This window comes from Brassica oleracea, chromosome C9 (genome assembly GCF_000695525.1).
Source record: "Brassica oleracea var. oleracea cultivar TO1000 chromosome C9, BOL, whole genome shotgun sequence".
In the NCBI taxonomy this organism is placed as follows: domain Eukaryota; kingdom Viridiplantae; phylum Streptophyta; class Magnoliopsida; order Brassicales; family Brassicaceae; genus Brassica; species Brassica oleracea.
Window position 1 is genome coordinate 20,785,987 of NC_027756.1, and position 25,101 is coordinate 20,811,087.

Sequence of the window (25,101 nt, forward strand, 5' to 3'; positions counted from 1 at the left end):
GATTTTGGTTTGTATTGAAAATATGTATAATATTCAAATGATCTATTTTGAATATTGATACGTATATTTAAGAAAATAATATTTTCATGTTTCTTAATTCATTTATTGTTCATAGTATATTTATACTTATATTAAATTTAAAATTAATATATATTTTAAATATATATATAGGCCTATTATTTATAGATCCATTTAGGTGTATCTGTAGGCCCAAAACCAAAAGACTTAAATGCCATTAATGGATTTTATTAATTCTTTGTAAAAATAAGGGTATTTTTGAGAAAACTGCAATTTTCATTAAGGATATAATTTGAGAATGATCATCTTTTAATGGTATTGATAAAAGGACTTAAAACATTCAAAATTCAAATTCTCAGCTACAGAACAGATATGCATAATCTTCATCTAGCTCCCACTTTCCAGAGGAGCTTCAACGCATACCTTTTTCCTCTCAAGAAGATCATCTTCCTCTTGATGCTCTTCAGAGAGAGGTTCCGGTTTCGAACAGTCTACTACAGGATCAACTCCAGTTCGTTTCCTCTGTGGAATCACAGTGAAGAAAGATGTTTTCCAGTCCCTCGTCTCCAGAAACTTAACGAGTATCTCCAAAACTTGGTTCACAGTGAGAACCTAAATCAATAAAAACCAAAACTCACAGTAAGGTCTTGCTTAGAAAAGTATATGCAACAAAAAAAAGAAGAGCAAATGCAGTAGAGCTTAATGAGACAATTGAAGTGTGTGCATACCTGAGAACTGGACATTTTCATATACTCTCCTATAGGAAGTTTAGCTGTTTTAATGCCTTGTTCTTGTGCCTTGTTCATGGTGATCCCTTTGAACCGGTTCCGATCCACCAAGCCACCAATAATGTAGATATCCTTGGGGTCAAGATCCTCTAAAACGGTTTCAGAGTCCGCAGTAAGGTACACCAGATTCTCTTTCCGATCAGCCATGGCCTCAATATAACACCTACTCTCCTTCTCTATAAACCATTTCTCGAAACCTGGAAGCTTATCAAGCTGAGTGCTCATCTCCCCTTGAACTCCCGTTAGCCACAGATGACAAGGAGAGCTGCTCCTCCCATTCACCGCATAGCAATACATTATCTGAACATTCAACCAAACAAGACCAATCAATAACCATACAAGAATGGAGTAAAGTTCGGAACTTTGCATACAAGAACAGAGTAAAGTTTGGAACTTTAGCATGACCCCACCTGCTGAACGAGGCTGGAGATCTCAGACTCGGACATGAGATGCGCGAAGTCGACATCTATGACGATGTTCTGTCCGATTTCTTTGGCTTTCGTGAGCCTCTCCATCTTCTTCTCTTTCTCCTCTGACCTCTTCTCCATTCTCTCCTTTCTGAGACTCCTCCTCGACTCTATCAGCTTCAGCCTCTCTTCCTCGGTGGCGTTGGCTAGCGTCTCTTCCCACTCCTTGTGCTTTCTCTCGCCTTCTTTCCTCTTGTGCTCCTTCTCTTGCGCCTTCTTCTCCGCTTTCTTCGCTTCGTATCTTTGCTGCTTCAGTTGCTTCTTCTGGGCGTTCTTAGAGAGAGGCTTCTCTTCCGCCGGAGGGGGAGGGGAGAGGTTGACCGGAGCCGGTTCGGAATCTGGTTTAAGGTGGTTAGCGAGGCTGTCGTTGTCGTCATTTTCCGTAGCCGCCGCCATTGCCGCGAAACGCAAGAGAGTAGAGGTCTAAAGAAAGGGGAACCGGTATGCGCCACTTCGAAACGGCGTCGTTTTAGGAAATACTTGGCTTTTCACAACCCATTCATAAGGCCCACTAATGAAAGGTTTTGGTTGGGGCTTACGGATTTCCAAAAATATCTAAAATATAAAAAAAATTACTTGTGTTAATAATTATAATAATCTAAATCTTCAAAATTATTTGTTATTTTAAATTATTTTTAGTATTTTTAGATATTTTTGATCATTTTCGAACTTTTTAAGACATTTATGAATATATCAAACCGATTTTAACTAGATCATATATTTTGTTTAGTTTTATCTTTTAAATTTATTTAATTTAGCTTAGAGTTGTATTGGATAGCTGGCATTTCGGGTTAATTCATCTGGAGAAAATAAAATTTTAACAAGTGGATTCAAACATATTTAAAATTTTCAATTATTTTTAGCAGATCCAACTGAATATTTTGAATTAAACTCGATCCAAAATTTAAAATATTCTAACGATACTAATTTCTCTAGATTCAAAGTATTCGATTTGAATCCAAACTAATACCTCTCCTGAATATGTTTGGTAGGGTGTTAAAAACTTATCTAAACTGAAGTGTTATTAACAGAGTCCGATAACTCAAAAATCGAAAAAAAAATCTGAAAAAATATCCGAAAAAATTGATCCAAATATCTAAATTAATATGAAATGTAAATATTTGAAACATAAATATATACCTAAAATATTCAATTCCATTGTAAATTTGATATGATATCTAAAAGTAAGTATTTAAAATTTTTAATAAATATTTTAAATGTTTAATTCTATATAAGTAAGTATTTATTATTTTGTGTGCTTTTAAATTTTAGATTTTATTTTGGATATATCTGAACTAAGCTGATATAACAAAATCCGAACTATATATGATTATTTTATGAATTTAAGGTATGATATAAATTAGAACTGAAAATATGTGTTATATTCGAACCTAATATGTAACTACAAATTTACTAGAATGAAACTTATGGTGTGATATATGCACCCAAAAAAAAAGGAAACTTTTGGTGTGATACAAATTTACTAGAATAGAATAAGACTTATAATGTGATACCTTAGTGTGTGTGGTATCTAAGTCCTTAGCAAGCAACCCCTTTTGTCTAATTGCAACATGTACGGTCTTTGTTTCCAAATGATTTTGAATCGGCTTTTAAGGCTGGGATAAACTGTTACTGCTCTCATCACATTTAGGAATGTCGTGGATACACTGGACATCTTCGGTGTTCGAATGGAAACTACAGAACAAAACTAACATCAATGATACATTGGATCTCACATCTCTTCCTTATAAAACATTACAAGAAAGGGACAAAAAGCAATCACGCAAACCAAGGTAGTGGAAGGCGACATTGAGATTGGTATCTGACGTGTAACTCTTGTTCTGTCTTTATCTCTTTCTTCCACCTTTATCTTTTTTAATGTCAATTATGATCTCTCTCGGTGTCACGTAACCTCGTAATCATCTTTAACACAAGCCCGATCGTCCTTATCTGCCAGCAAACCGATAGGTTCATGAGTTTTACACGTGCCCACAAGCCAAAGTTGTGATCATCTCTTTTGATTCTCATCTCTGCTTCTCTCTGAATTATCAGGCTCGGCATAACTTCTTGGTGACTTCCATGGCTTCATCCGTCTCTGATCAGTCCGTACAGCCTCAAGGTTCTTTCTTACTTATTAGTCCCTCGCGCCTGTTTGTTCTGTTCCAAGTCTCTCAGTTTGTGTTTCTGGTTGGTGCAGATGTTTGTGTTGTGGGAGTGGCGAGAACGCCTATGGGAGACTTCCTAGGCTCTCTCTCTTCTATAACTGCCCCAAGACTCGGCTCCATAGCGATTGAAGGTAGTGTTCTTTTACTCTCTCTCTGTCTCTTTTTTTGGTTTCATTCACTGACAGCTTCACACTCCACTCATAGCCGCACTTAAGAGAGCAAACGTTGAACCGGCTCTTGTGGAAGAGGTTTTCTTTGGCAATGTCTTAACCGCCAATCTTGGGCAAGCGCCAGCAAGACAGGCTGCACTTGGTGCTGGGATTCCCTATTCAGTGATCTGCACCACTGTCAACAAAGTCTGTGCTGCTGGGATGAAAGGTAAACCTTTTCCATTTACCACTATGATCATTGAACATCAGATGTACACATCACTGTTTTTACTTTCAGCTGTAATGTTAGCGGCTCAAAGTATCCAGCTCGGTTTGAATGATGTTGTTGTGGCTGGTGGAATGGAGAGCATGTCAAACGTACCAAAGTACCTCCCAAACGCAAGGTGAAAGAAAGAAACACCAGAGAGGCTGTTTTGCGCTGTTTTTTCTCATCCTGAAAAGCTTTCTTTCTTATGATTTCTGTGAGAGCAGAAGGGGTTCACGATTAGGACATGATATTGTTGTTGACGGTATGACGAAAGATGGACTTTGGGATGTGTACAATGACTTTGGAATGGGAGTCTGTGGTGAAATATGCGCTGACCAGTACCGTATTACAAGAGAAGAACAGGTCACTCATCCTTATCCTTGACCTGTCTTTTTTTTGCTCTTACTTACAGACCTTATACTTTTGTAGGATGCTTATGCTATACAGAGCTTTGAGCGTGGTATTGCTGCACAAAACGCTCGGTTGTTCGCTTGGGAAATTGTTCCGGTAATACCTCCTCTCCTTTCTTTTGGAATCAACTTTAATAGGATTGTAATGGTTAATAATAATAACCAGATGCCATTAGCTCAACTGGAACTGATCCTGGCCATTGTGTCAGAGGTCCCCAGTTCGCTGAGACGAAACTTATAGTACTGTAGTTTCGGGGCCCGAGGGACTACGGACCCTTTTGGTATTCAGAAAAAAAAGGGAGAATTATAAATTCATTCACTCATATTGATAGGTTGAGGTTTCTTCTGGAAGAGGGAAGCCATCTGTTGTTATTGACAAGGATGATGGACTTGGGAAGGTAACTGTTTTGAGTAACCGTTGCTTCTCTTAGGATTTGCATTCATTGCTTAAAACTTTTGTTTTTGGCGATGAATCAGTTTGATGCTGCCAAGTTAAATAAGCTAAGACCAAGCTTCAAGGAGGATGGGGGATCAGTCACTGCTGGAAATGCATCAAGTATAAGGTCCTCTTTATTATGCATCTCTCTCACTTGCTCTATGTGAATGCTTTTCTTCTGCTTTACTCATTGGCTCTGATTTACGTTGGTGGATCAGTGATGGTGCGGCAGCGTTAGTGCTAGTTAGTGGAAAGAAGGCTATTGAACTTGGATTGAATGTTATAGCTAAGATTAGAGGATATGCTGATGCTGCTCAGGCACCTGAGTTGTTCACAACCACGCCGGCACTTGCTATTCCTAAAGCTATAATGCGTGCTGGTTTAGATGCATCTCAAGTTGATTACTATGAAATTAACGAAGCTTTCTCTGTAATCCTGCTTACTTAGCTCTCATTGCTTTTTAACTTATTGCGTATGTTTCTAGAGGTATGACTGTTCTGACTTGTTACTCCCCACACAGGTTGTAGCTCTGGCCAATCAGAAACTGCTGGGGTTAGATCCTGTAAGTCATGAAACAAATACAGTTACGAATTTTTAGAGGCCGTAAGCATTTGTCAAGAAAATTTAGAGGCCGTAAGCATTTGTTAAGAATTTTTGTAAAAATCTTTTTCTTCATAAATTGGGTTTTGGGAGACTAAACCTATATAAAAATGTCAAAAGAAATTTGGAACCAAGACCAATGTTTCATTGGGTTTGGCTCAAATCCGGCCCTGCAGGGAATGTCAGTTTCAGTGTGTCTGATAATGTATACATAAACAGGCACGGTTGAATGCACATGGAGGGGCTGTTGCATTGGGACATCCACTGGGATGCAGTGGTGCTCGCATTTTAGTCACATTACTGGGTGTAAGTCCTAAGAGCATGCAATAATGATGTTGAATAGACTTGAATCCACCATGAATAATTGTTGTTGAATCCTTCTGATTCAGGTATTGAGAGCAAAGAAGGGAAAGTATGGAGTGGCATCAATATGCAACGGAGGAGGAGGAGCATCAGCACTTGTTCTCGAGTTCATGTAAGCTTCCCTCTTTTAACTCTGGTAAGCATATCATTTAGCATAAAGCAAGAGCTTACATGCCAACTAATGCTTCTTAATACAATGCTTTTTAACTTCAAACTTATTGACTTGTTGCCAGGTCGGAGAAGACAATCGGGTATTCATCACTCTGAAGCATTTTGAAGTTATAGAACGCAAAATCATGTGTACATTGTTTAAGTTTGTGTGTCATGAGAGGCAATAAAAGTGTGTTAGAAATCAAACTAAGTTTGATACATACAAACTGAAGTGAATTTGTAATGCCAGTGATGTTTACGTCTAGTCACAACTCTTATGGGAGATATAGTTTAACGCGTGAGATTAGTGCTGGGATTTTGAGCCGAACCAAACCAAAATTCTCGGCTAGTTCGGTTAGGAGTTCGGTTCAATTCGATAGACTTTTTAAAGAGTTTGGTTTTCGGTTCTGTTTGGCAATTGATTATTTTGGTTTTCTTTTAAAAAGAATTATAATGATAGATACCATAACACTTACTATAGGAAGTACACCAAGAGTGAGAAGGGCAAGACGTTGGAGGAATGAAGGATAATGAAGTGAAGTGGAAACTTCTATCTGAAAGAGAGGGTTTGCCGTTACAACTAATAAACGACTACTTGTTCTATAAAGGGTCGAAAACGTTTCTATTTTAGCCTTATGCTTTGTTTGTTGAAAGTGAGTGACGCTATGAGTCTCTCTTCACGATCGTCATGAGGTCGATGATTCGTTTTACTTTCGTTATGAGATTGTAATTCGAATTGTACTTTCAAAGCTGAATCTATACAAATATTCCTTTCTTCCTATACTTGTGAGTATCGAGAGTCTATCATTGGTGCGGTGAAAAGTTCGAATTCAACGATTCAGATGTCTATGAGTGGTTCTCCGGAGTATTCTCAGATCGCTGACGAGGAGGATCTACGCGGTTTGGGCTTGGAATCGCAGATCGAGTTTCTATCGGGCGCATTCTTTCGCTTGAACAGAGAACAAGGTGTGGCGAACGCGGCGATCGCATTGGTTGAGGCCAAAACGTCGTCGATCGACGGGAAGATGAGTTCGATGGAGACGGCGATTACAAATTTGGCTTCATCGGTGCAAGCTGTGTTGAAATTAGTGGGGAAGATGCCAGCTCAAGAGGTGGAGCAACAATCTGGTTCTTCGATCGTGGCTTCTCAGGTTCGCCGTCCCTTTCGAGATATTAACCAGAGTGCTTCGTTAGGTTTTCGTTCCGATGAGTTGAATCTGGGAAATAGAGAGAGTATGCTGAAGAAGATTGAGATGCCGTTTTGTGATGGATCGAAGGTAGCGGAGTGGATTGTGGATATTGAGTATTTCTATACTCTTGGGAGATACAGTGATGCCACAAAGCTTGATTTGGTTCCTCTTTGCTTACAAGGAGCGTTGAAGAAATGGTACGCGTGGGTGATGTGTCGTGAGGGATTTCAGAGTTGGGGAGACTTTGTTCAACGAATGTTAACGAGGTTTTCAGAATCTATTGATGATGAGCCGGCTACTAGGCTGTTTGCTATCAAGCAAACGGGAACAGTGGCTGAGTATGTTTCGGAGTTTGAGGAACTTTCTTCACAGGTTCCTGGTGTAGCTGATGACCATCTGGAACACATATTCTATAATGGTTTGACTTTGGAGATGAAGGAGGTAATAAGAATGAAGGATCCGCATGGATTATCAAATTACATAGCAGCGGTGTTGAGAATGGAGAGCAGTGCGTTTTGTAAAGTGGTGGGAGAAACTCAGTTGGGAGAAGGACGTCAAGGAGCTCGGAAACAGACTACTTCACGCTTTCAGGGAGGAGGTAGTCATGGCAGAACAGTTGAGAGATTGAAGATTGATTCGGGAGCTTCAAAGGAGAATGTTCCTCCCCAAAGAGAAGTGCAGAGGGCACGGTTGAGATATTCGGATGCTGAGTTGGATGTGATGCGACGAGATAAATTGTGTTTTCAATGCAAAGCTCCTTGGTCGAAGACTCATGATTGTCCAAACAAGGAGTTACGAATTTTAACAGTCATAAATGGTTGTGAGATGGAGGTACTGGAACAACAAGACTATGATTTGGAGGAGAATTATCAGAGTGGAGTACAACAACTTATGACGTTATCATTCAATTCTTTTGTGGGCATTGATTCACCAAAGACAATGAAGTTGTGTGGCTTGATCACTCAGAAGGAGGTGATTGTGATGATTGATAGCGGCGCGTCTCATAACTTTGTGTCGCCAGCGGTGGTGAGCAAGTTGCATTTGAAGGTGGAGATGGATAAGAACATGGAGGTTTTGTTGGGAAATGGCGTGTCAGTGCGAGCTCTTGGATGTTGCAGGGAGGTTAAATTGCAGTTACAGTCCACGGAGTTCGTGTCTAACTTTATTACCTTGGAGTTGGGATCTGTTGATATCATATTGGGTGTGCAATGGTTGGAGACTTTGGGGAGATGTGAGGTTGATTGGAAGAAGCAGGAGTTATCATTTCTTTATCAGGGCAAGCGTGTCACGCTGGTTGGTGATCCAGGGTTGCATAGTATCAATCAATCGTTACAGTCCATCTCTTCAGCCATGGGTGCAACTACACATGAGTATGATCTGGAGTTCAAAGGAGTGGAAGGGAGTTCTGTTAGGGGAGAGCCTAATGCGTTGGTAACGGTTTTACTGCAGCAATTTGCGGATGTATTTGCAGTACCTACAGCCTTACCGCCACTAAGAGGAACAGAACATTCGATCTTGCTGGTTCCGGGGGTCTCGGCTGTCTCGGTACAACCATATCGATACCCTCATGCTCGTAAGATTGTTATGGAAGAAATGGTATCAGAGATGCTCAAGTCGGGGATCATACGTCCAAGTGATAGCCTTTTTTCGAGCCCTGTTCTTTTGGTGAAGAAAAAAGATGGAATTTTTCGGTTTTGTGTGGATTATAGAGCCCTCAACCGAGCTACTGTCCCTAACAAGTATCCAATTCTTGTTATAGATCAGTTGTTGGTTGAACTCCATGGTGCAGCAGTATTTTCAAAACTTGATCTACGGTCGGGCTACCACCAGATACGGATGTGTGAAGAGGATGTGAAGAAAACGGCTTTCAGAACCGTGGAGGGGCATTATGAGTTCATGGTCATGCCTTTTGGCTTGACCAATGCCCCGGCTACGTTCCAAATATTGATGAATAAGGTCTTTAAGCCGTTCTTGAGGAGGTTTGTATTGGTATTCTTTGATGACATATTGGTTTATAGTGCCAATATGTCTGATCATTTGCAACATTTGAAATTGGTGCTAGAAGTTCTTCGGGAGCACAAGCTTTTCGCGAATGCTAAGAAGTGTTTGTTTGGGGTACAACAAGTTGACTATTTAGGTCACATCATCTCACAGGCGGGTGTAGCTACTGACGGAGAGAAGACTGCAGCCATGCGTCAGTGGCCAATTCCAAAGTCAGTCAGGCAGCTGAGGGGGTTTCTTGGTTTCACGGGTTACTATCGCCGGTTTGTGAGGCATTATGGGTTCATGGCGAGACCATTAACTACCTTGCTGAAGAAGGACCAGTTTGAATGGTCAGACGAGACTCAGAGGGCGTTTGAGAAACTGAAAGATGCGGTGACAAATGCTCCAGTTCTGGCTTTACTGGACTTTGATAAACTCTTTGTTATTGAGTCGAATGCTTCAGGTTTCGGTTTGGGTGCTGTGTTGATGCAACAGGGCAGGCCTATTGCGTTTTTCAGCCATTCACTTACTCCAAGGGAGAAATTAAAGCCTGCTTATGAAAGAGAGTTGATGGCAGTTGTTATGGCGGTTCAAAAATGGAAGCATTACTTGCTTGGTCGTCGATTCCACATTCATACGGATCAAAGGAGTATCAAGTACCTGTAGGATCAAAAGGAGGTGAATATGGATTATCAAAGATGGTTAACTCGTCTGTTGGGATTTGATTTTGAGATTTTTTACAAGCCGGGGTGTGAGAATAAGGCTGCTGACGGGTTATCTCGAAGCATGTCGTTGTCGGGTTTGTTGATGCATATAACGGTTCCAACAGTGATTCAATGGGAGGATTTATTCGCCGAGATTGCGGAGGATGAAGAGTTACAATTGAAGATAGCTCAGGTGTTGAAGGATGACTCTGCTTCTAAGTTCAAAGTGGTTGATGGGAAGTTATGGAGGAAAAAACGTTTGATGATTTCGAAGAAGTCTCGTTTCATTCCCTTAATTTTGGAGGAATGTCACAGTAGCAAATTGGGAGGTCATTCAGGGGTTGCGAAGACTTTGAAGAGGATCCAGATGTCGTTTCATTGGGAGGGGATTAAGAAGTGTGTTCAAAAATTTGTTGCGGAGTGTTCGATTTTCCAAATCCACAACCATTTTACATTGTCTCCTGCGTGCCTTCTTCAGCCGTTACCTATACCTGAGAAAGTGTGGGAAGACATTAACATAGATTTCATTGAAGGTCTACCTACATCTCAAGGAGTTAATGTGATTTGGGTAGTGGTGGATCGTCTGAGTAAATATGCTCACTTCATCAGCTTGAAGCATCCCTTTACCGTGACGGATTTGGCGCAGAAGTTTGTTATGGAGGTAGTTAAGTTGCATGGTTTCCCGAGAAGTATTGTTTCTGATCGTGATCGCTTGTTCCTAAGTGCGTTTTGGAAGGAAGCCTTTCGCTTAGCTGGAACAAAGTTGAAGTATAGTACTGCCTTTCACCCTCAAACAGATGGGCAGACGGAGGTCCTGAACCGTTGCTTGGAGACATACTTACGCTGCTATGCTTCAGCTCATCCTCGCACTTGGTCTTCTTTCTTGTGTTGGGCCGAGTTTTGGTATAATACATCGTTTCACAAGTCTCTTCAAGCTACGCCGTTTCAGGTGGTGTATGGTAGAGAACCTCCTAGCTTGATTCGCTACGAGGAGGGTTCTACTCGAAACTTCGAGCTAGAAGAGTCTTTGAAAGCTCGTGATAGGATGCTGGAGCAGTTGAAGCAGAACTTACGGAGAGCTCAGCAGATCATGAAGAACCAAGCGGATCAGAAACGAAGGGATGTGTCATTGGAGGTTGGGAATATGGTTAATCTTAAGCAAATGGTGGTGCGTCGTTTCTGTCAGAAGCTCGCCGCTAAGTTCTATGGTCCTTATCAGGTTGTGGCTAAGGTTGGTAAAGCTGCTTATCGGTTGTTGTTACCAGAGGGCTCGAGGATCCATCCAGTCTTTCACATATCTCAGTTAAAGAAAGCTTTGGGTAAAGCTGAGACAGTTCAAGCATTACCACCGCTTTGTTTGGATCCTGTTGATGCGCCATTGGAACCTGCTGATGTGATTGCCAAACGCCACACTGACAAAGGAGTATTGGAGTTGTTGGTTTCTTGGGTGGGGAAGTCTCATGCTGAAGATTCTTGGATGTCGTCGAGAGAGTTTGTGGATTCTTTTCCTTCTTTCAAGCTTGAGGGCAAGCTCGGTCTCGATGGGAGGAGTATTGATAGATACCATAACACTTACTATAGGAAGTACACCAAGAGTGAGAAGGGCAAGGCGTTGGAGGAATGAAGGATAATGAAGTGAAGTGGAAACCTCTATCTGAGAGAGAGGGTTTGCCGTTACAACTAATAAACGACTACTTGTTCTATAAAGGGTCGAGAACGTTTCTATTTTAGCCTTATGCTTTGTTTGTTGAAAGTGAGTGACGCTATGAGTCTCTCTTCACGATCGTCATGAGATCGATGATTCGTTTTACTTTCGTTATGAAATTGTAATTCGAATTGTACTTTCAAAGCTGAATCTGTACAAATATTCCTTTCTTCCTATACTTGTGAGTATCGAGAGTCTATCATATAACCAAAATAATACCAGAAACACAAATTGAACCAATCAAATTTCAAACCGAAATATATCCAAAATTTTATTAAAACTAAACCAAAATATAACTGAAATTAAAAACTTGGGTAGGATCTTTGAAAACCAAACTAACTGTGAATACTGAACCGAACAAATAACTAATTCGGTAAGATTTATGTTGAACTGAACTAACCGAAAACAGAACTACTGGAACCCACAGACCTAAGTTAGTTGATAGACCAGCACTCACCCAGATTCTTAGGGAGTTAGAGAGGTACATTTTCCAAAACTACATATAAAATTTGCTACAAATGTCGATCCAGAGGATCAAATATAAACTATAGATGAATCTAGGAGTACATTGAGTTCAACATCTTATTCTCTTTTCTTCACTTTACATTTGCATGGCTATGGAGATGACAGTGCTCAGTACTTCGTCATTTGAATTGCTAGCTCAACTGTAAAATACATCTTAATTGTGAACCCACTGAAAGGAATCCCCTCAGAAGCATTCAGGGTTCATCATCTTCCAAGTTCTCATGGACTGGCTTTTCTGTCATCAACCGGCTTGCTCAGATCATTGCAGTTCTCGAACTTGTGCAGTTTTGATTCTATGGTTTTAGCCATCTCAACACGTTCAGCTACAGGCTCAGGAAAACCCACGTGGAAAGAACCTTGCTTTGCAGGCTCAGCTTGCCCCTGGGTCTCATAATGGTGCTTGACATAGTTGTATAGCTGTTGATGGAAAGGATGATCGATAGAAAAACAATCTACACTCTGAGTATGGTGAGATGACCCAGAGCTTCCTCTTCTACAGAAATGTGGGAGTGATGTGTAGTCCATAATCTACAAAAGAACCCACAAAAACTTTAGAGAAACTTTTGCATTTTCACACCAAAAGATCATAAGCAAATGCATATTATATATACCTTCAATAACTCAGCCTTTCCGCAACCGGATAACACATGAACTTTTTTCCTCGTCCTCTCTTGTAAAAGAGGTTTTACAACCTGTTACACACATATATACATGCTTTAACTAGCTAACACCTTGACTTGCAAAAACAGAAGAGAATCACAGAGGCTTTTTACCTTCCAACAGGCGGAAAATATATATGGAGCGTTCACAACATAGTATGTGTTTGTCTTCTCTGGATAGTTCAGATCATCAATGGTTGATATGATCGTCACTAACTGCATCAAGATGTTGAGCACACAAAGTTATTAAGAAGAGTATAAAGAGTGTTTGCGTTGCAGTATCATTATTCATTATTCATTGTTTCATACCTTAATTTGGCTGAGGGCTGAAAGTTTCAACCCTGTCATGTCTAGAACCTTGACGCAGGTGGTGATTGGCCCCCCATTCTTCTTAGATACAGACGGCTGTAACAGTTTTATACAAATTACAGCAAGAAAGAAACCAAAAAAAAAAAAAAAAGAAGAAGTTTAGTCATTTAACATGTAACTCTCACCAGTAGTACACGGTCTCTGTATTCATTGATTTGGATGTGTGATTGGACATAGTAGTGAACCTGTATGCGGAAAACGTTCATTTTTGTTTAACACTTGATCTTGTGAAGAACTAGGACAAAAACAAGGAAGCAACTTACAGAAGCTTTGTCGAATGTGCTGAGGCCAACACCAATAGCAAACACAGGCAAGCCCTAAACATCAAGGTTAGCACCACTTAAGAACTAAGAAAAGATATGCCCAAGAAAAAAAAGGCAATGAGGAATCATCATAAGTGGGTGGGGCTACCTCTCTGGTGTAACCTGACATTCCTATGAGCTGAGAATCACGTACGTCCCTGTACAGCTCACTAGGAACAATAGGTTTCTGCGTGAACCAAAAAACATGATTTAATGTTCATACAACACAGAGCTTATAAAAACACAACACACACAGACAAGGAGAGAGAAAATGAATGACTCACGGATAAGATACTGTCAATTTGATTATCCACCCTCCAACGCAAACACTCAACCAGCTGAAAGTGAATTTACAAAAAAAAAAAAGAAGGATGAAACCAGACACATTCAGAAACCAGATAACGAGGAGTTTTAGGAGATGTAACATACCATTGTATGAGCTTTAATTACGTTCCAATCTCGTGCTTTTAGAAAACGAATCAAAGTCTCCCTCAGGTATCCCTGATGGACATTCTGCAGATTCACAACAATGAAAATAAGAAGCTTGGAGCAGGGAAAGAAACCATTCTAGCTCTCAAAGAACCGGACATACCTTAAATGTTGTCTTCAATGGCTCCTCAACTGTCACGAAGTTTTACCCTGTTAAGTATAAGCAAATCCAAGCAAAAACAGAAACAGGTGAGAAGAAAAGGTCAGACCTTTATCTATGAGCTCCTGGAATTCATCAACGGCTTGTTCCGAGACGATCCCCATTGTTCTTCCTCTGAACAGAGTTTCCTAGAAGAAGAATAAGAGAGTAAAATTCCAAGATCGACTCTCTTTTTTTTTCTCCTCTTGTCACGTTGCACCGAACTACTATTAGTTAGTCCATCATTAAAGGTGAACGAGGTGGTGGTAGGAGAGACAGCAAAACACCCCCGACAGAAATTAACTCATTGTCTTTAACATAGGAACTACTTTGACATAGACTTGTCGTAATATCACCTCCAAATGTTCTAAAAGTCTAAACCAAAATTTAAAGAAGAGCTTCAGATTTCTTTCCGTCTCTGTTGGTTATGTTTGAATAATCAAAATCCTATCTTGTCTTAATTAAAGTCTAGAGCTTTTTTCAATGAACTAACGGAACAAATGAGAGAAAGATTCAAACTTTGAAATAAGGGAACGTTATTTGTAAGCGGTATATGCAGTCTCATGTTAATCACTTACTATAAATACACTTAAGAACTCGCTGTGGGATTTGGTGAGTCTTTGTCTTTTACTGGTAAAAGAAAGCTCAAATAGAAGAGATAATGGCATATTCAAAGTTGGTCTCTTTTTAAGTCTCTACTATTCAAAACCTTTAGAAACGTTTTAATTTACTTTTCGATTGGTAAATTTCCTATAAAGAAAGAGTAAATTTACGGCGTATTAAAAGGTTTAGGGGCCGGCGATAGCTATGAATGGGTCTGCTCTCTCTACGTGTGTGTGTTATTCAAAGGTCAATTTCCTTGTAATGGCAAAACATGACTATAGCGCACTAAAAAAAGTCTTTCTTTGTGATTTGTAGTGCAAAAGCCAGCAATAAAAGACAAAACCAACTTGTTGAACTTTGCCTTTTGGCTCCTTTTTTTTTTTTTTTTTTAAATCTCAATCTTTTTTTTTTTTTTTGATCAAATTTGACATCTCAATCTTTGTGCTAGTTATGCATGGGAAATCGAAAGTCTAACACCACCAAACTAATGATAGTACACCGTCAAAATAATGATCTTTTAATGAATCCATTTAACGGGTTGGCGTCGTTAACTTAAGTGTAAAATTTTCAATTTTTTCAGTTCAAAAAAAAAAAATTTCAATTTTTAAATATTTAGGTGTTAATTAGTATTTAAAAATAAGTTCTGTATTAAACTTGACAAAAAAAAGTTTTGTATTAAACGAGAAACTAAAATAATTTAAATATTTTTATAACAAATAAAAATTATGTCAGGTATTTATTGGAACTTTTCCTGATTTAATGCAAAAGCCAAGAAGGAAAGACAATAACAAGGTAACAACTTTGCCCTTTGGCTCTTTGCATGGGCTTTTCTTCATCCATCTTTTTACTAGTTAGTTATACATTGAATGTGAGTTATGAAACGTGGACATAGAGAAATATTAGGTGGCTCTCAAGATTTGATCTTGTTTTGGCCTAATCTAAAATCAGCAAAACTTTAGTTAAAGTTTTCCCAAAACCTAAAGATGCTATCTTTTCATCAAAAACTGGTCGTCGAGGCTAGCTTTTAATCGTTGCAAATTGACACATACGTGAGGATAAACCTTGTACTATATGGATGAAAATGGTTTTTGCCACAAACTCATCAACCTCCCTATGACATGAAACCAGGCTGTGCTTTTGGAAGCATGAGCGTAAGGCTCTTCGGTTACTAAGAAATTCCTTGATAGGCCTGCGCTTTTTACCCGAACCCGAAAATCCAAACTGGAATCGATCCGAAAATACAGGTTCGGGTTCGGGTCTATGCTAAAGTATATAAATGGATCCTTTTTCTTTGGCCCCATGGATCTCGGTTTGGGTTAGACCCGATCGGGTGCCCGAAGTACCCAAAATTTATTTGTATATTTGGGTGTTTTTGTATATTTTTGGTATTTCATATATTTTTTAAGTTTTGTGTTCGGGTCTTCGAGAAATAGTTTCAATTATAATTTTAGTTTTGCAAAAGTATAATGTGGATATTCAGGTAACATTTTGGGTATTTTTTGGGTTTTTGGATAAGATTTCCGGTATTTTCTCGGTTTTTCTGGTATTTTTGGATTTTCGGGTCCAGTTTGAGTACTTTGGTTTTTTCGGATCATAAATACCCGAACCGTCCCAAACCCGAAATATACCTAAAAATTACGGGTATTGGAATTATATACCCGCACCCAACTGGAACCGACCCGTACGCAAATCGTCCTGGACCTGAAATATACCCGAAAATTACAGGTATTGGAATTATAGACCAGAACCGATCCGAACCCGACATGAACCGACCCGTACCCAAACCGTTCCGAACCCGAAATATACCCAAAAATTACGGGTATTGGGATTATAGACAATAACCGATTCAGACCCGACATGAACCAACTTGAACCCGAACCTAAAATTTCTAAGTACCTAGTTGGGTCCAAATGTCTATGATCCGGACCCGACAAGAACCGACCTGAATCCGACACCCAACCCGAATGCCCAGGTCTATTCCATGGGAAAACCTTATTACCTATATTCAACACTTCAAATCTTTTCTTCAGAGACATAGAAGATGAATTCAACTCAACTTTTATTAAAGCTAGCAGACTCCATGTTTTCTGTTGATGTATGGATCACCAGATTTGATTATTAAGAGTGAGCAAAAAAATCAGAAATTTCATCTTGCCATACGCAAAACTGTTTCAGGGTAGAACAAGACGGTGATGATGCCCTTTACATCCTAAGGGGAGTCCATAAGTTTAGTGATATCAGAGACCATGCTTGTGTAATAGTCTGGTTCAATCTTGTTGTTCTCGTCTAGTAGATTAGACTCACTTGTACACCCTGTTTTCAGAAAAAGAATGAGAGTTAGAGACAAGCTCAATCATTGCACATATTGCCACCAAAGAGAATCATAGAGTCAATAGTAATGACCTGAAAGGACGAGGAGAGTTTTGCATCCAGCATTCTGCCCAAACAATACATCAGTGTCGAGCCTATCACCCACCATGCACATTCTTGACGTTTCTGTCCCAAATCTGCAACAAAAACAACAAGGAGAGACACTTCTTTATCACACCATGCTAATATAATACTGCACAATATGAAATGGCATTCACGTCCACATACTTCTGTATCAGAAAGTCCATCATGAAAGTAGCTGGTTTCCCAACCACTATTGGCTCTTTTTCAGTTGAACCACACATGGCAGCAACCATACAACCAGCACCTACAATTACAAGTAGAAAAAAATTGATAATGATGTGATGATAACCAAGCTGCTGCTTTGGAACACTATAGACTTAAGAGTCTAGTGAGACCATACCAGGCCATTCTTGAAGATCGGTCATATGTCCTACTGCATCACGGTTGGTGGCAATGAAAAGACATCCCGGATTCTCGCGTACACAGAGGGTCCCATACCTGCCCATTTCAGTTCTTGTGTTAGTCTAAAATCATAGAAACAAGATTTAAGGCAACCGACTTGAATGCAAATAGGTCTCCGATCTTACTGAAGCTTATAGTAGTTTATGTTGGGGTCGAGTCCAACCACAACTGCTCCCACCTGAAATAGGAAGTCATGAAGAAACAAACATACATGAGAAAACTTGAGCAAAAGAAAAGGATCAAAGCGTTATGATGGAACATTACAGTTTTATCATGTTGAAAGAGAGAGTTTGATTTCCATTGTGCCTTCTTTTCACCGTCTTCCTGCATAAAAGCAAAGACTTATCCATAACAAACATTTAGGAATCCAAAGTATATCAAATTTTTTGTTTTTTTGTCAACAAACTCACAGCGAATAAAAATCAAACATATTCTACAATCATATATGAGTTCCAACACTAAGTGCGGTAGTATCTTGAGCAGAAAAGCATATCAAATTCTTAATGTTAAAGGTTGAAAAAAAGAACAACACTTACAGGACCACCAAGACCTGTAAAACCGGCAAGCTGGAGCTCCTCAAGAACGCCTTCTCCACCAATCACATAAACCTACAAAAGGAAAAGATCACAACAGAGACACCTAAGCAATATGCTAGTAGTAGTCTATAAGACGACACGAACCTTCTTGTCCTTGGGGAAATTGTTGGCTTTGAGGTACATAGCCGCCGCAAACGACGAAGAGAATATCTCATCCTTTCAATGAAACACACAAAAAAATTCAAACAGTAAACACACACACATGAAACGCGATCCAAACAACACAAGTCGGAGAAAACCAACCTGAGTAACAGAGGCGAGACCCAAAGATCGAAACTTTTCAGCGTATTGCCTCCTCGATTTCATCGAGTTGTTCGTCACAAAGACAATGTTTTTACCCTGCAAAAGCGTCACAAAAATCAAAATCAGAATCAGAGAGAAACAGAGTGGGAAAGAGAACTCGCCTTGGATCGGAGTAAGTCGAGAGTTTGAGAGACGCCATCGATGAGCGTATCACCTTTCCATATAACACCTGACTCATCATAAAAAAAACACACTCAGATGCTAAGGATCACAATCAAGGGGGATCTCGAATGGAAAAAAACGTACCAAAGAAACAGAAACAATACCATCGCAGTCAAAGAGGAAAGTGTCGACTGAGTTGAATAGAGATTTGAAGTTCGTGGAGGAGAGAAGCTTAGGCGCCATTAGAGTATCTTCTCAGACTCAGAGAATGTTCCTCTCCCAGAATTTTGCGAGTTAACTATTGATGATGATGAGCTCAAAACGTCGACGTTATGCACAAAGGCCCATTATCATTTGGGCTTTTGTTTTAATTATTTTAAAAACAAATAAATAAAGTATTTTTCTTATTGGCTGCTTTTTCGATTCGTCCCGACAAGCGTTAAAGTGAGAGTTGTGGGAAAACAACAACTCAGTAGTGTGTTGACCAAAATATACTCCGAGTGTGTTGGGGGACTTGGGAGTGAATTGATGGCAAAGTTGTAAGTACAGGAGAATACATAAGGGTATTTTTGGGAAAGAATGAGGAATGAGGAATGAGTGCGAGTGGGTTGTTTGTAGGGATGTTAATTTGCGGGCTTGGGCCTAACCCTCGTTTGTGTAATATAAACTCGGTCCTGTTTTAACCTAACCCTGTTTTAACCTTATTTTTAGTTAAGAGTTAGGGCTGGTAAGAGTTAGCCCATTAATTTTTTATCTTACAAATCAACAACTCTTTTATATCAATTTTTGTTTTTAATTAAGTATGAAATTAGAAACCCAAAGCTTAAGTTCTTTTTATTTTATAACTGTAAATGCTTATCATGAATTAAAACCCAAAATTTACAAATTTTTATTCATAATTGTATAATGTTTAGCATAAAACTAAAAACTCAAAGGTGCACTCTTCCAAGACTCCAAATCTTCAAAACTCCAACACGTTGCTCCAACATTTGCTCTCAACGAACTACACTCTGCAACAACATAATCACTCAATGAAGTCAAAAAACACATTTATACTTCTCAATACAACTATCAAAACAGCTTGCAAAATTACTAAGATGCTCATAACAAGAAACCATCAAAATTATGTTCTTGAATCTCAGACAACAAGATACAATCTCAGACAGTAAGCTACATGCACAAAGAGCTAAATGCACGGAAGTTACCACATGTTTGAATCTTCATTTCCTGAGCTACTTGCTCTTTTATTAACATTCTCATCATCATAATCAAAGTACTCCTCAATGTCTCCTACATCAAGTAATCAAAGAAATCATTCAAACAATGAGTTAACCAACAACACTAATTCTTAAAACACTTAATTCAAGACAAGGACTCAAGGAGTTTACCTTCAAACTCAACAAACCCGCGTAGCCAATTTCGCATACAAATCAATGCTTGGACAGTTTTAGGGAGGAGACGGTTTCTAAAAGGACTCAAAACCCGACCTCCCACACTAAACGCAGATTCAGACGCAACAGTAGTAATATGGATGCTAAGAATATCACGGGCAAGCAAAGCTAAGTCACCATATCTGTGTTGCTTATCTTTCCAGTAGTCTAACACCTCCATATCTGAGAAAGCCGAAATATCAACTTTAGTATCAGCCAAATACATGTCCAGATTTGTTCTTTCGTTGTCTGAACCAAACTGGATACACCTTTCAAGCTCAAGCAGATCCTATATTCAAACAAAATCAGAGATAAAGAATCAATTAGCGAATTATCAAGAGGTCAAAATAAACAAGAACTTTATGTCAGATACTTACATCATCAATATCATCTTCAAGAGGAGATTCTGTAAGGAGCTCATGTGGAGTTTTTCTTGGAAATATGGAAGAACTTTCTGATGACTTTGAACTATACTCTTTATAAAGCAACTCCAAGCTCTTCCTTACGACTTCAACCTTCTTCTCAGAAGTTCTAGGATCCATCTTATGATAAGCTTCCCTAAGCATCTGCAGCTTAATCCTTGGGTCTAGTACTGCTGCCATAGCTAAAATAAGACTGTACTCATCCCAGTATTTAGCAAACTTACTTTGCATATCCACAACCATTAATCTTATCTCATTATCCTTACACCTTGCATAACTCTTCAACAACTACTCGATCTTCCATACTAGCATGAAATAAACACTGGCTGTGGGGTAGTTAACTCCAGAGAAGTATGTTGTGATTGTACTAAATGGCTTCAAGAAGTCTCGAATCTTCTCACCGTGATCCCACTCTTCTTTAGAAGGTAAACATTTGTAGTTTCTATCATACAAATGCAGATTATCAAAGGCTTTACGAAACTTGAGAGCTCTCACCAACATCTCGTAAGTGGAGTTCCACCGTGTGTCCACATCCAAAGACAAACCAGCACTGCTCTCAATACCAGCCCTCTCAACACACGTAGCAAAAGAATCCTTCCTTGAATCTCCCTAATGTTCACCAAAAGACTAGAACCCAACTCTAACTCTTTCTTGACAATCAGATTCAAAATGTGGGCGCAACACCTTACATGGAGGAACTTTCCATCGCACAACAAGCCATTCCCACTCTGCAGACGATGAGTAAGGATCTTTTGCATGTTGTCATTAGCAGAGGCGTTATCTAAGGTGAGGGAAAACACTCTTCTCTCTAACCCCCACTCCTTTAGGATATCAAAAATCTTCTTGGCTATTGCTTCACCGGTATGTGGAAGTTTGACATCACAAAATGCAAGGATGTGACTATGTATTTTCCACTTCTCGTCAATATAATGAGCAGTCAGACATATGTAACCCCTAACTTGGCTACGACTCGTCCATAGATCAGAAGTGAAACTCATTCTACCCTGGTAACTTGCAAACATTTCTTTCAGCTTAAGCTTCTCTATTTTATATCTCTTGTACACCTCCCTACTTGCGGTTTGTCTACACATATGCTCACACTCTGGATTAAGATACTTATCTCTCTCTCTAACCTTTTCATACTCCACATAACGAAAAGGAAGATCATGATAAATAATAATCTCAGACACCATCTGCTTATCAAGTTTGGGATCATATTCAACAACTTCGGTTTCTGGTTTTTCTGGACAAGAGCGTGAATGGCAGTTCATTGTTGAAGTTCCATGATTCCTATCTATGCCTAACTTAATACCGCAGTAGTGACACTTAGCCCTTTCTTTCCCATCAGACTCTACGCCTACCGATGTAAAGTGTAGCCAACACTTAGAAGTTTTTTCACGTACATGTGTAGGCCGTTTAGCTCTTGGAGCTCGTGGAGCTAGTGAAGATCGTGAAGATCGTGAAGCTCGTGAAGCTTGTGGAGATTGTGAAGCTTGTGGAGCTCATGGGGATCGTGGAGCTCGTGGGGATCGTGGAGATCGTGAAGCTTGTGGAGCTCGTGGGGATCGTGGAGATCGTGTGTATCTCTTTGGACGTTGAGTATGTGTTGACTGAGCAGGTTCATTGACACTAAGATCATGTTCCTCTTCTTGGGAGTCTTCATCTTCATTATACTCCAATTCCATCAATTCGTTTTCTGCCTCAAGAACTGTCATTCTTTGTATTGTTTGTGAGTCCATGCTGCAGCCTGCAACAAAAGATAAACAAACAGTCAATCAGAGAAGTTCAAACAAAGCTACAGACTGTTTCAAACAAGTGCTTAGTTGACTAACAGCAAGTTCACAAAATACAATCTCAATTCTACAAACCCACACACCCTAGAGATCGATTTCAGCAAACCCACAAGGCCACAAACAAGCTAAGCCATTAAGCTTTAAAAATCCATTAAACAAGTGACAAAGTGTTGACAAACAGCAAGTTCACACACACAAACATTCAAATGGGTTCTTTGAAGCAAAAACTAAGAGAACACGCTAGTCACACGCAAACTGAGAGAACACAAGCAAGATCTTCAGTTATTTAACTTACACGTATGATACAAAGCAAGATTTATTTCAACAAACCCACAAATCTCAATTCTACAACAATCGATCAGTTCAAAAAGCTTTATTTCAACAAACCCACAAACTCTAGAGATCGAAAGATGTGATGACTTACAAATATTGAAAATGTTCGAGCTTCCCAATGGATTTTCTAAAACGGATTGATCCTCCTAAGCAGCCTGCAATAAACGGAAAGGTCACAAGATTTATGAATTATGATGACTCTAGAGATCGATTTCAAAAAACCCAGAACAAAACTAGAAGAACATACCCGACGAAGCTCTTCGGAATCGATCTCTAGGGTTTGTTGAAATCGATCCAGGACCAGGAGCAGCAGAGCTTGATGAGGACGTACGAGATCACTATCAAGAGCTCGAATCGGAATCCGCAGAGAAGCAGTCGAGCATCGATTCGTTGACTGGTTTCTCTTTCTCGTTTCTGAGATGGTGAGAAGAAAAATGGAAACGATGATGTTTCTCTGTTTGCTGCAAAAAAAAAAATTAACCCTAATAAAACCCAAGTACCGAAGATAAGCGGCCCTATTTTGGCCCGGATAGTAAAGTGCGGGTTTAGGGCTAATATTTTTAATGCGGGTTGGGCTAACCCTTTTCCTAGAAGCCCATTTTAACATCCCTGGTTGTTTGTAGGAATCTGGGAACTGCAAATACAGTCTGTTGTTTGTATTAACCAGTTAAGGCTGGATAAGAACCGAAGAACCGATCCGAAACCGACCCAAAAATCAGGGTCCCGGATCCGATCAGACCTGGGATAAATAACCAAATGGGTCCTAAACTGTTGTATTCGAACAACTGGTATCCAACCCGTTCTGAACCGAGAACCGAATGAGTATCCAAAGATATCTGAAATGTAAATATATAATTAAAAATTTTATTTATTTTAATAATTTAAATTAAAATATATTAGTTATTTCAATATTTTGAGTATTTTCATATAAAATATGATAGTTTGGATAGAAATACTCAAACAAACCCGTGTCTAACGGGTATTTTTGATTTTTTTTTTGGTATATTTGAGTAGTTTGGATACAAAAAACCAGAACCGAATCGGATAATATGGTTACATTGGGTACTATTACCTGAACCCGTTTCAGATACTTTGGTTATTCGGTTATTTTCAAGTTTCTTTACATCAGAACCGAACCCACCCGGATCCGGGAAGACCCGACTCGAACCCGACTCGAACCCGACCCGAAATTTTGTAATACCCGGACGGGGCCTAATTTACAAACCCAAAATACCCCGATCTGTACCTGAACGGATACCCGAATGCTCATGCCTATCACCAGTTGTAGATGGTCAACTGGTCAAGTGACAGTATATGTATTGATACAGTGAAGAGCTTAACCTGCTGCTCAACCAATCTTCTTCAGCTCATACTCTCAAGCGGTACATCTATCTTCAGCTCTTGGTCTCAATTTTAGTATGATATGTTAGATTAAGCAAAGTAATTTTGTTTACTGTTCTTTACCAAAATACAACACAAAACACAAAATATATTCATTGTTCATGCTAGTTGAACTGTGTTTAGAATTAGAGAGTTGTGATCACCTCACTAAGAGAAAAACTCCTACCTAATAGGAATAAAGATGGACAGACAAACTACATGTGATACACTCAACTATAGACGCCACCTGATACACGACTTATAGATCGTGTCCTGAAACCTTGTCTATCCATTTTAGCCCCAAGCAGTGATGTGGATGGATGGTCATAGGCGAGACCGTTGTCTGACTGATGGTAAGAAGCGTTCAAGCCTGGTTGGTTTATTTTCGTGCTGCAGACCATTATTTTCGTGTTCTCTATAGCCTAGTTGAGAGACATTATTTTCGTGTTGCAGACTGATAGAGTCTTGATATTGTTAACACTGTAACTGAATAAGAATCAATGAATGTATATAGCTTGGAGTATGATTTCGAATTACAATCTCATAATGAAAGTAATCCTAGATCATTGATCTCATGGCGATCGAGAAGTACAGACTCATGGCGTCTGATACAAACAACATCAAAGCACAAAATGAATAAAAGCGATCAACTAGTTTATTTAAAGCTCATCCATCGATCTTCAGCGTCAGTCTTCATTCACAGCTCCAACGGCAAAGCCTCTGAGAGATTCAGAAGGTTCGCCTCTCTCATTTAAAGTCTCAACGTCTCTCGCCACGTCATCCTCTTTCAAACCTCCTGCATTTCTTCTTGCGCACGTAAGCTTGATGGTACCTATCAATACTTCCCCCATCGAAACCAAGCTTGCCCTCAAGCTTATAAGAAGGAAAACGTGCCACGAACTCCTTCGAAGACAACCACGAATCATCCACTGAAGATCTATCCTTCCAACGTATTAACAACTCCAAATAACCAGTCTCATCAAAGCGCTTAGCCAAAACATCCAAGGGAATCAAGTGATCAAACTTCTTACCCAAACACACTGAAGGTAACGATACCACCGTGTGATTGCCCAATGCCTTCTTTAACTGAGAAATATGGAACACATCATGTATACGAGAGCCCGCTGGCAACTCTAACTTATACGCGGCTGTTCTAATACGTTCCAACACCTTGTAAGGTCCATAAAAATTGGCTGCAGCTTCTGATAAAAACATCGAGACACAGACTGTTGGCGATAAGGCCGAAGTTTGAGATACACCCTATCACCCACCACAAGTTCCACATCACGCCTATGTGTATCAGCCTGTTTCTTCATCAAATCTTGAGCTCGCAACAAACGCTCCTTCAAATACTTCAGTAGCTCATCCCTTGGTATCAAAGACTCCTCCAAATCAAAGTTTTTT

The 25,101-nt window shown here is 39.5% G+C and overlaps 4 protein-coding genes across 6 annotated transcripts; 1 reads left to right on the top strand and 3 right to left on the bottom strand.

Annotated features, from left to right (window-relative positions):
- Positions 1-321: 321 nt before the first annotated feature.
- LOC106317872 (tRNA (guanine(9)-N1)-methyltransferase) lies at positions 322-3,016 on the bottom strand. The gene is made up of 4 exons (XM_013755670.1): positions 2,788-3,016; positions 1,217-1,828; positions 747-1,106; positions 322-630 (listed from the first exon to the last, which is right to left on the bottom strand). The coding sequence occupies exons 2-4, from the start codon at positions 1,667-1,669 to the stop codon at positions 406-408; spliced, it is 1,038 nt and encodes a 345-aa protein (XP_013611124.1). The 5' UTR covers positions 1,670-1,828; positions 2,788-3,016; the 3' UTR covers positions 322-405.
- A 125-nt stretch (positions 3,017-3,141) lies between these two features.
- LOC106317871 (probable acetyl-CoA acetyltransferase, cytosolic 2) lies at positions 3,142-6,116 on the top strand. 2 transcript variants are annotated; one of them, XM_013755668.1, is made up of 14 exons: positions 3,142-3,241; positions 3,326-3,392; positions 3,471-3,569; positions 3,643-3,816; positions 3,886-3,991; positions 4,080-4,218; positions 4,285-4,362; positions 4,598-4,663; positions 4,743-4,828; positions 4,920-5,130; positions 5,222-5,263; positions 5,521-5,607; positions 5,691-5,776; positions 5,898-6,116. In XM_013755668.1, the coding sequence occupies exons 2-14, from the start codon at positions 3,353-3,355 to the stop codon at positions 5,929-5,931; spliced, it is 1,248 nt and encodes a 415-aa protein (XP_013611122.1). In that variant the 5' UTR covers positions 3,142-3,241; positions 3,326-3,352; the 3' UTR covers positions 5,932-6,116. The 2 variants fall into 2 exon arrangements, with proteins under 2 accessions (XP_013611122.1, XP_013611123.1); XM_013755669.1 differs by having other exon boundaries at positions 3,168-3,392; positions 5,691-5,800.
- A 5,496-nt stretch (positions 6,117-11,612) lies between these two features.
- On the bottom strand, positions 11,613-14,438 carry LOC106315626 (SEC14 cytosolic factor-like). 2 transcript variants are annotated; one of them, XR_001264635.1, is made up of 12 exons: positions 13,950-14,438; positions 13,844-13,872; positions 13,681-13,764; positions 13,536-13,589; positions 13,361-13,438; positions 13,213-13,266; positions 13,075-13,134; positions 12,890-12,985; positions 12,695-12,796; positions 12,533-12,613; positions 12,079-12,449; positions 11,613-11,779 (listed from the first exon to the last, which is right to left on the bottom strand). XR_001264635.1 is itself a non-coding variant. In XM_013753419.1 (11 exons), the coding sequence occupies exons 1-11, from the start codon at positions 14,002-14,004 to the stop codon at positions 12,141-12,143; spliced, it is 1,002 nt and encodes a 333-aa protein (XP_013608873.1). In that variant the 5' UTR covers positions 14,005-14,438; the 3' UTR covers positions 11,958-12,140. The 2 variants fall into 2 exon arrangements, 1 of the variants encoding a protein (XP_013608873.1); XM_013753419.1 differs by lacking the exon at positions 11,613-11,779 and having other exon boundaries at positions 11,958-12,449.
- A 2,084-nt stretch (positions 14,439-16,522) lies between these two features.
- Positions 16,523-18,642, bottom strand: LOC106315620 (phosphoglycolate phosphatase 2). The gene is made up of 11 exons (XM_013753412.1): positions 18,504-18,642; positions 18,339-18,406; positions 18,178-18,273; positions 18,019-18,090; positions 17,875-17,946; positions 17,603-17,662; positions 17,464-17,516; positions 17,277-17,374; positions 17,081-17,180; positions 16,886-16,989; positions 16,523-16,795 (listed from the first exon to the last, which is right to left on the bottom strand). The coding sequence occupies exons 1-11, from the start codon at positions 18,580-18,582 to the stop codon at positions 16,692-16,694; spliced, it is 906 nt and encodes a 301-aa protein (XP_013608866.1). The 5' UTR covers positions 18,583-18,642; the 3' UTR covers positions 16,523-16,691.
- Between the last annotated feature and the right edge of the window lie 6,459 nt (positions 18,643-25,101).

Bases quoted from the DNA above. Each gene is read 5' to 3' on its own strand.
- LOC106317872 (XM_013755670.1), bottom strand. From the start codon at position 1,669: ATGGCGGCGGCTACGGAAAATGACGACAACGACAGCCTCGCTAACCAC. The intron at 1,107-1,216 runs GTGGGGTCATGC...TTGAATGTTCAG, and splicing joins TCTCCAGCCTCGTTCAGCAG to ATAATGTATTGCTATGCGGT. The intron at 631-746 runs GTATGCACACAC...TTATTGATTTAG, and splicing joins TGAAAATGTCCAGTTCTCAG to GTTCTCACTGTGAACCAAGT.
- LOC106317871 (XM_013755668.1), top strand. From the start codon at position 3,353: ATGGCTTCATCCGTCTCTGATCAGTCCGTACAGCCTCAAG. The intron at 3,817-3,885 runs GTAAACCTTTTC...TTTTACTTTCAG, and splicing joins CTGTGCTGCTGGGATGAAAG to CTGTAATGTTAGCGGCTCAA. The intron at 3,992-4,079 runs GTGAAAGAAAGA...CTGTGAGAGCAG, and splicing joins AAGTACCTCCCAAACGCAAG to AAGGGGTTCACGATTAGGAC.
- LOC106315626 (XM_013753419.1), bottom strand. From the start codon at position 14,004: ATGGGGATCGTCTCGGAACAAGCCGTTGATGAATTCCAGGAGCTCATA. The intron at 13,135-13,212 runs GTAAGTTGCTTC...TTCCGCATACAG, and splicing joins GCACATTCGACAAAGCTTCT to GTTCACTACTATGTCCAATC. The intron at 12,797-12,889 runs GTATGAAACAAT...ATCTTGATGCAG, and splicing joins CAGCCCTCAGCCAAATTAAG to TTAGTGACGATCATATCAAC.
- LOC106315620 (XM_013753412.1), bottom strand. From the start codon at position 18,582: ATGGCGCCTAAGCTTCTCTCCTCCACGAACTTCAAATCTCTATTCAAC. The intron at 16,990-17,080 runs GTATGTGGACGT...TTTTTGTTGCAG, and splicing joins ATGGACTTTCTGATACAGAA to ATTTGGGACAGAAACGTCAA. The intron at 16,796-16,885 runs GTCATTACTATT...TTCTGAAAACAG, and splicing joins AACTCTCCTCGTCCTTTCAG to GGTGTACAAGTGAGTCTAAT.